At 46.9% G+C, this 10,507-nt stretch overlaps 1 protein-coding gene across 1 annotated transcript; it reads left to right on the top strand.

Moving 5' to 3' along the window:
• The first annotated feature begins 241 nt into the window (after window positions 1-241).
• LOC109310112 (leukocyte cell-derived chemotaxin-2-like) lies at window positions 242-5,895 on the top strand. Its single transcript, XM_019535128.1, has 4 exons — window positions 242-1,155; window positions 3,931-4,027; window positions 4,586-4,731; window positions 5,660-5,895. The coding sequence occupies exons 1-4, from the start codon at window positions 1,110-1,112 to the stop codon at window positions 5,824-5,826; spliced, it is 456 nt and encodes a 151-aa protein (XP_019390673.1). The 5' UTR covers window positions 242-1,109; the 3' UTR covers window positions 5,827-5,895.
• The last annotated feature ends 4,612 nt before the right edge of the window (window positions 5,896-10,507 follow it).

Genomic DNA, 10,507 nt, shown 5'->3' with positions numbered 1-10,507 from the left:
AACTTAGTCTGTGATGAATCGAAAAACATTTCCTGAACAGCCTCACAAGAACCCGGTTGTGTATAGCAGTGGTTCTCGACCATTTTAGACTCAAGGCACCCCTTGGAAAATGCCACCTCTGAGTTTTCACTCATTTTTTGAGCTTCCTGGTTGAGACTCACTGGTGACGAGCTCTTCCAGCCTAAGATTACTGGCTTGTGTTTTACCTTGTATAGAGGCAGGTAGAAGGCAGGGCAGGGTGGCACCTTAGAGACTTATTGGTTCAGAGAGCCGTGAGCTTTCACAGGCAACAGCCAGCTTGTGAATGGATGTGCTATGAACGACAAGTCCATTCATAGCATCTGATAAACTAGGCTGTTGCTGATGAAAGCTCATGTCTCGCTCCACCAGATAAGTCCATAAGCGACCGCCTTGCCCCAACTTCTGCCTGATTTCACACTAGCACGGAAAACCGCATCTTTGTACAGAGGGTACCGCTGGTCTCAAGAAGGGGAGATGGTTGTGGAAGGGTGTGCGAAAGCATGCTTGTCTCTGAAGTATCTGCCCAGCTATCTTAACAATCGCTTGAACGGTCTTTCCATCCCTAGCCTATTCATTATTAGCCAAAATTTGGGATTTTGCTGCAGGCTGCTGAAAAAGTTAAGAGAAAGAGGCTTCAAACTAGAACTCCTGGTTTTTTGTAGGTCTTCTTGTCTCAGACCAACACGGCTACCAAGTACACCCCAGAGAAAGATACTTGAAATTTGCCCTTGAGTTTTACCTCTATCCTTCTCCCTCCCCCATTTTATTTTTAAATGAATTGCTCTGATGCCAAAAAAAAGGAAGAATGAAAGAACGAGCTAATTGTACGGTGCTCTAGAAAACCACATAACTGCCGTTTGCCAAAGGCATTGGAATTTCACCACTGAATATTGTCTCTCCTTCTGGGACCCCTCAGAGACATGGCCAGTCACCGCTGGTATTTAGCTTTACAAATTTAGTCTTCAAAATTCCCTGATCATGTCTGATTGGCTAGGAATATGGACGCAGCCTCGGCAGGGATACACAGATATAAAGCAAAGCATCTTCAACCTTTCACTTGAATACGGAGCTGTGGCGGCAGATGAAAAATGCACCCAGTCACCGTGATCACTTTTGCTTTTGTGATTCCATCTGGTAAGTCCAAATCATGCTGTAAAAGTCACGGATGCTAAACCTGTGGGGGGTGTAAGGTTTATGGACCAATTTGGGATTCACTTCATTCTTGCTATTGAAAACTCCCTAAAATTCAAATGCTATGCATATTTTTAACAGAAAAGTCCTTTCAAGTTGCCATGCAATAAAACAAAGCATTAATCTATATCTGCTTCATGAAAAGGAATAGACAAGTGACAGTATATTAATTCCAGCAGGTTTTACTTAGATCCTCTAAATGGCAAAAAAGACCATTTTAGATTGATTTTATCTGGCATCCTGTGTTCAAAGGAAATATAGATTTTTTGTTCCCTTGTATTTTAAAGGAACTTGCTGCTGTTTAATTTAAGCTTATCTAGTGGTATAGACAGTCTATATCATTCTACTGTTAAAACTTTTGTAACAGTTCTTTTTTCCAGGTAGCCAAGAACGACTAAAGAAAACAGGTTTGAGTAAGATAGATACACTTTTCACCATAATGCTTATTTTTATAAATGTTGTAGACCCTTCAGAGAACTACTGGTAGCTCAGAAATTGTTCACATCCTTCCTTCACTGCTGTACAGGTGAAAAGGTCTCTGAGCTAGGCCTTCTATTAGATCCTTTGAATAACAGCAGAGGGTATTTAAAATATATATATTATATGTGAAAAGTAATCTTCCTATTGAAACGTCAGTCCGCACACTGTAATGCATTTTCCCATATATCAGCTATCTGATTAGCTGAACTCATTGTGAGTATGATATAAACTATTTGTGCCTAGCACTGAGTGTATCTTGTTTCCTCTACTGTTAACGTGATTCCAATGGTCATAACGGCCATAGTGGAAGTGCACATGTTGCGGCTTCTAACGAATCTGAAAATCTGATAAATACCTGTCATCAATAATCTCAGACAGGACATGAGAAGAAGAATCGTGAGGAGGCAGCTGCCAGCTCAACCCAACGTGTTCTTATAGGCTTATTTCTATATGCAACTGCTGACCCCTTAGCTTACGTGGAATTATTCCACAACTAAAATAAATGGTGTATACCGAGAAACGGTCACTATTCAGCCTGCACAAGGAATATAGGAGCTGGCTAGAGAACATTTGTCCCCAGCCCTAAAAGCACTTAAAACATATGCATAACTTTGTTCATTTGAGTACATTCTCCGTGACTGATGGGATTACTGGGGCAGGTCTTCCACGTGTGTAAGGTGCTGTAGGATCGGTCCTTGGTGTGACTATTTCTTGCTTGATCCACCCAAATCTTAGAACACTGAGCAACCACAAAGGATTCTGGGATTGATAGAAAACCCAGAAACCCTGGAGGAGAGTGGGGGGGAACCGGTGGGGCCAGAAGTAGCTGGTATAAACATGCTGGGGTTATTTCGCCAACATGGTGAAATAATCCTCCCCAAGATTCCTGAGGCGGTGTCCTGGATGGCTGGATGGTGCGCAGGAAAACTCTTCCCTTCCTGCCCCACCAAGCCTCACGGCTGCATGTGTGGAGCAGCTCTCCTGTGGGAGGTTGTGGAACTAGTGAAGAGTTTGATCTTAATCTTCTACATGCAAAATGAATTGCACTGACTGCAAATACTTGCACAGGAAAGCTGTGAGTACAAGGAAGAGTGATGTGGCAAAGCACTTTGCAAACCCCAAGATTTGCAATGAGGTCCCCCAGGCCACATTCAAGCAAGGATCTTCTGTGGGCTGATCCCCTGTTTAGGATAAAACCAAACAGAATGGGCGGAGAGACTTGGACCCAGAGCTGTGCTACTGTTGCGATCAACAGGCAGTGAACAAGTTATAAAAATACAGGAGCAAATCTAGGATTGTAGAAGGTGCGGGGTGGGGGGGGGCAGTCAGATGGTGGGGTGTCCAACTCCCGTGGCTCTGCAGACCCTCCCCGTTTCCCCTCTCACCTATTGTACTCATCAGCTGTGACTTAAGACCCTGAAGTTGGCAACAGGCAAGCAGGTTGGGGGGTGGGCAATAGGGCTGTGTGAAGCTTCAGGTGCTGATTTGATTCAGAAGAGATTCAGCCCCATTTGGTGGCTGAATCTCCAAATCCAAATCGAATCAAGGAAACAATAAAAAAAGGTCCAAATCGATTCAAAGCTCTCCGAATCTTCAGAAAAGATTTGGAGAGCTTCAATGATTCAGGCAGTCCCCACCTGCTGCAGCAGAGAGCTGGAGCCGGACTTGGAGCAGGTAAGTAGGGGGCAAGGAAGGGGAGTTGGAGGGGGGAGGGGACCATGGGGGTACCCCTGCCAGGCCCCATCCTCTGCCTGCTCCCTCAGGGCAGTAATCTGAATAGCCGAATCAAACCACTGTCCCCTGAATCAGCCAAATCCAAAGCAAATACTAGCCACTTCACACAGGCCTAGTGGGCAGCAGTGGCCTTTGGCCCCTGGGTCCCACACTACAAGCAGACTATATAATCAAAGTGGGGGAAAGGGAACAACTGCATCATTGCACCTTCCCCCTCCTACCCACACCATCTCTGCTAAATATGAGGTCAAAAGACAAACAATTTTTGCAGTGCTTCCAAAACCGCTGAGAGGTTAGAGTTTAAACTTTCTCCTCCTCCAAACCCTAGCCCAAAGACCACAGACCTCAACAGGAGACCTACCACAAACTCAGTGGTTTTGGATTGTGCTCTTAAATTCCACCCCCAAAAAAGAGTTAAAATGTGTCATTTGACAATTACTGTCCCTAAAAGAGGGGAAGGCCAATGCGAGCTGGGTGCTTATTCCCTTTTGCCTCTTTTTGAAGCTTTTGCAGGGCCCTGGGCAAATATATGTTCAACTCAGCTGGCAAACAGAGTAAGAGGCTGCGATTCCAAAGGCTGCGGAGGATACACCAATGAAAGGTACAGCAAGAAGGACTAAGGGGCACTGACAGCTAGGGTATATCAAACTCTGTTTAAAGGACAACATTTGGCTGTGGCAGAAAATAAGGAGGGTAGAAAATGTGTATGTGAAAGGGAGTGAGCAACGGTCTGTTCAAGGCATAGACAGCAAACAGCACGGGCAGCGTTCCATCCAAAATAGTCCATCCAGGAAGGCCCACGTGTAGATGAGGCTAGTTTGGTGGGCAACAGCAGGTCATCTGAAGTCAAGGGAAGATGCAGGTTTACCTCTGGGAAAAGTCTGGACCCCACTGAAGCCAATGGAAAAATTCCCATGGATTTGATTGGAGCCAGAATTCCTCCCCACCCCCAGCTGCGTGAAAGCAAGAATCCAGCCCGAGAAACTGGAAAATGCAAGGTTTTCCGTTCTTATTTAAGGCTTTCAAATCTAATCGTACAAGCAAGTCAGCGTGAGAATGCAGTAGTTTCTGCAGAGTGTTATTGCATTCCCCATTGTGTTTCATTACCTCAATGATGTGCACGTTTACATGGCTATTTTCACATGCCCACCTTTTCCAGAGGAAGCCAGATGCATCAGGGGGTAGATGTCATCTGCAAGGATGGATCAGTCGTGTATTCGCCATTCACTGGAAACATTGACAGAAAAGTTAAGCCTTATGGAAACCGTAATGCCATTGATAATGGCATTCAGCTTTCTGGATCAGGTAACCAAGACAAAGTACTTCTGTATTTCCTAACCTTAATGATGGAGTGTATATATATACCCCACTCTGATTATTAATAACTGAAAAATCAGAACTTAACTAAGCTAGGAGTCATTTGTATTGGCTCATTTTAAATGCACGATTCAAACAGAACTGCCGTGTTCTGGCTTTTGAATCCAGGAGGAAAAAAAGCTAGAAACCCACTAGGCCAGTTGCCGTTTCTGCAAGAAAATTTACTACAGTTCTCACTTTTAGATCTCCCACATCAAAGGTGAGAAGATCAATGACACCAAACTCTTCCCGTGTGACAGCCTAACTTCAAACAAAACCCCAAAAGGCAGAGTTAATCTTCTTAAGAGGAATGAAGTTTTCTGTCACATGAGTTTCATGAAGCAGCTATTCTGAAGCCAGCAGTCTACAGGCTAAAGGCAATAGTGATCCGCTGCTCGATACGTAGCTCAGGTGCACAACCCCCCGAGAATAGGAATCTGTTGCAGCCTGAATTCAAGAGCTTCAGGTTAACGTAGTCTGGAGATCCATGATTCAGTGTCTACTGTGTGTGTCAAAGTGGTAGGCACCACACAGTCAACCTCAAACTTACAAGGATGTATATGTATGGGTCTGAGAGGGTAATGATGGACTAGGTGCAAAAATTTAAGAAATTTGGATTCAGCAGCTCCTATCAAGTTTAGCTGCTTTTAAGGAGTACACAGGAAACCTTCCGACACTTTAGATTTAAAAGCCAAGGGCAGGGCCTAGCAAAGTGTCTGAAATGTATAGCTCCAAATGCATTATTCGAGTTATAATTAATATTGAGAATATTCAGAGTCCATATTGGGCCTTCTAATTGAATTACTAAGGCAGCTGCTAAGTTATTTTCATACAACTAATCATTTTCTTCTTTCTCTCTCTTTTTTCCTTTGAAAAGGACATTGCATTAAGATGTTTCATATCAAACCATTCAAGAGCAGAGGACCCATCAAGAAAGGCCAGAGACTTGGCATAATGCTCCCAATGCAAAAAGTGTATCCTGGAATTACATCTCACGTTCACATCCAGAATTGTGACTTGACCGATCCAACTCACTACTTGTAAATGGAAAAGCACAAATGTGAACCAAAGCTTTTGAGCTATTGCCTGTGTAGCTAAAACCGTTTCTCTCTAAATAATGGAGCCAATAAAGTGGCCCAGATCCCTCAGCCTTTCCATGTACAGCTTGCCTTGCAAGTCCCTAATCTTATGGGTGGCTCTTTTCTGGGCCCTTTCAAGTTTTTCCACGTCCTTGTTGAAAAGCGGCACCCAGAGCGGGATGCACTACTCCAGCTGCGGTCTCACCAGTGCTGACTACCGTGGGAGTATCACTACCCTAGTTTTACATGAGCTGCATTGGTTGATGCATGCCAGCATGTTATCTGCCCTGCTGGCCACTGCATCGCACTGACAGCTCATCTTCATGCTATGGTCAATCATTACCCCTAGGTCCCTTTCAGCCGTGGTGCAAGTCAAGCTGTCACCATGAGCCTGTACCTATGTTGAGGGTTGTTTGCCCCCAGATGGAGCACCTTACACTTGGACGTGCTCAACTTCATCTGGGTCCAGTTCGCCCAACTCTCGAGCCTGTGCAGGTCCGCCTGCAGCTGCAACCTATCTCCTCTACAGCTACGCTCCAGTCATGCAAGGGGGCCCACCAGATCCCCAGGATCCCTACCAGGTCATATTGCTCACTAGAGAGCAGGAGGGCTAGCTCTTCCTGCTTGCTCCCCATGCTCCCGGCATTAGTGTACAGGCAGCTGCGGCCCACAACTCACACCCTGGATTTCCTGAGATGCTGCGGGAGAACGGTTTGGTTAGTCCTTTCAAAACCAGTTGTGCTAGTGTCCTCCGCAAGGGAGCTTTCCTGTGCGCCAGTCCCCCAGCACGCTCCACTTGGAGTTTCTCCGTCCCCCAACAAAGTCCTTGATCCTCTCCCAGTAGGATAAACACTTACTGACAGGATGGGGCATGTCAGGGAAACATTTCCAGTGTGTTACCAGAAACTTGGGTAACTAAGCCAAGGTAAAGGCGCTTGGATTAGTTACTCGCCAAACTCTGACCTTTGATCTGCACAAACATTATGTCACCGGGAACCGGGTGGGTATCTGAGGAAGGTCTACAATGATCTTTATTTCCACCATCTTCTTTCGCCCATTCATTTCACCTCTTGCTATGTGGTTTGCTATAAACCACCTACCAGCATACCCCCGAATACATATACTGTAAACCTTTTAAGCTGGCTCTAACTACATATGCACAAGACAGAGGTTGGAACAGCCTGTAAAAAAATTCAATTTTCAATGTAAAAATTAAAATTCAGATTTCCTCGGGGTGGGGGAAAGTCTGAATTTCCTGGTTTTAGAAAAAGGGGTTTCATTTTTGACCCCCCACCTGTAAAAAAAAACCCAAACAAAAAACCTACAGTTGGTATTTCTCACAGGAAATTCACTCACTTCTGTGGAAAAAGTCATTTAGTCAAATTCCCTATTTTCCACCTTTTTTTTTTTCCTAAGCCAGTTTCCAAAGCTTAACCTTCTGCATGGACATCAGTAAGAGCAAGATAACTTGCTGGATATCAAAAACATCCCATTACAAGCTCTGCTCGAAATACCCATTGCAACATATGGAGTGCCCTGGGGTAACCTGGTCTCGAAGTACAGGATTCAAGGAAACCTGTGTGTCACGGGTGTGTCTTGTAAAGGAGCAATGCCTTGTGTATGACACCTGTGTGTGTCACGGGTGTGTCTTCTAGAGGATCCAAATCCAAAAATCCCCCAGTGGTGCTACCTTTTCAAGGTCTTCCTGATTGTACCATAATCAGTCTTCTCCACGTCTCTCTTAGCTGTACCGCTGGTTACTGAGGACAGGCACATCATGGGTATCCTGCACTCACCTTCACAAAACAGAGCTATAAGCCGGCTGTAGAGAGGAGTGAGGATGCCACGTACAGCCAGAGGTCCTGCAGTTACAGGAGGAGTCCAAGCAGGTTTTGTACTGGGATGGCTGGGCCAGTTAAGGGTGTGGTACTGGAGTGGCTGCGGTTCTCCCCAAATAAAGAATAAATATAACCAGCATCATTAATTCTCCTACCACGCTTGAGCACCTTTGTACAAACAGAACTACACTGCTAGAGAGGGGGGAGAGTTTAAGCAGGTCATTCATTTCTCCTGGTAGATATTTCTGAGAAATTTCCACCCCTGGAAATGTTTCTAGGAGAGGGAGTGTACAATGCATTCAGCCTGCAACTGCTCCCTCTCCTCTGCTCTTTATTGTCTGCGTATTTATTGTTTTACCAGTGTGTCCACTGTACCAGCGCATTTATTGTTTTACCAGCCCTGTTAGAACGTATCTCGGAACAGTCTGCCCTTGCGTCCATCGGACCATCCTTCCCCCCTCCAAGTGTCATGATATAAACTGCTGCCCACATCTGTCTGTCCTTACCCACCTCATCTCTATCTTGCTGTATTGCCACAAAGTACTTTGAAACAAGGACCTTGACTTCTTGCCCACATGCAACATAGCCAGCATACAGCTTGAGCAAAACAAATAATGGGCTGGATTTCTTGGCTCTCGGTTCTGCTCTGGAGGCACAGAGATTATGAAAATTTACTTTCAACTGCTAGTGGAGAATTCCCCTGGCATGGAGGTCATCATTGCTGAGCCTACACTCCTCACTCTTCCCCTAAAGTTAAGTGCGTTTTACTCCGAACAACTGGTTTTCCTCTGAAAACAGCAGACGTTCCAGGCACTTTTTATACTACAAGTATATTACATTTGGCTGCTGGGGCCAAGTGGCTGCGGGCAAGTGAAACTTGGGGGCATCCGAATCCCAAGCATCCATCCTTGGACCTGCACATAAAATGCCCGCCAAAAGATTTGGAAGCATCTGCAGCCTCAGGCGGGAGTGGAGGATGTTTGCTGGTATTAGGGTCACATTTGGTTCTTGAATGACTCTCGGATTTGGAATAGATTTGGCGGATTTGGCTTGGAAGACAAAAATTTTTCCTTAAAAGAAAAAAAATTACATTTGCCTGCTGTGTTCTCTGCGATGTTAGTGGGCAGTTGTAATAATCGTGTATTTAGAGATGCAAGAGAAACGAGCTATTCACAAAATCTCAGTAGAACTGATTTCATCTGACCCATCTTTCCCTACTTTTCACTGATCCTAAGGGTCTGACACCTATATTTTTGGACACCTATGTCCCTTTTTTCCCCACCTCTCTCGAAGTCAAGATGGGTAGCGTAGCAAAACCCCCAGTTTTTCCTTTTTTTTAAAAATTTAAAATGCTTTCCCTCCCCTTCCCCAACCATTTCTGACTTGTTCTCTCCCTCTCTATTCCCTATTGTCACGGAGTGGGGCCTAGGAGCGGCCGTGAAGCTCCCTAGCGCCCCCCACCGTGTCCAAGTAGGTGATTGAGCACCCTCAACTCGCCCGCCACGTCTTTGATGTTATAGGTTCAAATGGGAGGCTGCCTTGTCTCGCCTTGGACACTGCTCCGCTCTATGCCCCGTTCCAATTCGGGTGCCCCAGTGCACCCCTGCCTGATGGGCGATGCGTGCCTCCTACCTCCCCTTCAGCACGCGCCAAGCCTCGCAGCTATTCCCGGACGTTATCAAGTCCTTACCCTTTAGCGCCCTACCGGGCGCCCCTGTGCTCATCACGCACCAGCGCCTTACTCGTGCGCCTCTTTAGCGTCTCCAACCGTGTGGAGCCCTCCGGGACCCTTTCCAGGTCCTGCACCCAGTTGGAGCTCAGGTGGTCGCAGGCGTGCCTGGCCCCCTGGACCACTGTCTGGGTCTCTTGCCCAACTGGGGCTTCACCCTAACCCGCCCCACCAGGCTTCGGCGCCATACCTGGCAACCCTGAGCTGGTTTCACCAGCAGCACCCCCTGTCCAGGACCTAAGCTGCGCTGCTCGTGCCTTGACGAGAAAAATAGAGGACATAAAGGTATTGGGTTTTGTATCAATAGAGGACAGAGGACAACTCGACTGTCCTCTACAATGGCCACCCTAGCATATATTCAATTTCTCCTTGTAGTAAACACTCGGCCCCTGGTGTCAACCTGGAAGGAAGTCTCCCAAGAATAAACTCTCTCTCCTGGTCTGGTCTGGTCTGGTCTGGTCAGAGAAGGGAGCAACACCCACTGCTCCCTGCCTTTTCCCCAAGCTAGGGACTGCCCTGTTTGGAGAATGAGCCGTGGCAGTGATTTTGAAGTCGGCAGGGCTGGAGGCTCTTCCCTCAGCCACTGTCCACCACTTTTTTCCCCTTGTGGCCCTCACTGCCCAGCTGGGTGGCAGTGAGTTCCAAGCTGGGGAGGCCAGGAAGCAGGCTAAAGAAGGCTTTCCTCATTCTGGTTTGGGACCCTGAAGGCTTTCAATGCTCTGTGCCCAGCCAGGTGTCACGTGCAGCGATTGAAAAGACCGTGGAACCCAGAAAGACTGTCCACAAGGCTTCCCAAGCTCGCTCAGTCCAGGGACTGGTCTGGGGAACAGCCCTGCTGCTGCACTCCCTTCCCAGGCTGGTCTATGGGAGCAGAGTGCAGTGACAGTGAAAGACTCCCCACCCCTTCCCCAGACCCAGGCGTCCCCAGGGAGCCTTTTCCCATTGCTCCACCATGCCCTCCAGGAGCAGCACTGCTCCCCACCCGTCCCCCAGATGGGGATCGCCCTGGTCTCGGGAAGGAACATAGAGCAGAGGAGAGGGAGCGGTTGCAGGCTGAATGCATTGTACACTCCCTCTCC

This window comes from Crocodylus porosus, unplaced genomic scaffold (assembly GCF_001723895.1).
Source record: "Crocodylus porosus isolate Cpor-Errol unplaced genomic scaffold, CroPor_comp1, whole genome shotgun sequence".
Lineage (NCBI taxonomy): Eukaryota > Metazoa > Chordata > Crocodylia > Crocodylidae > Crocodylus > Crocodylus porosus.
This window is presented reverse-complemented; position numbering and strand designations above follow the sequence as displayed.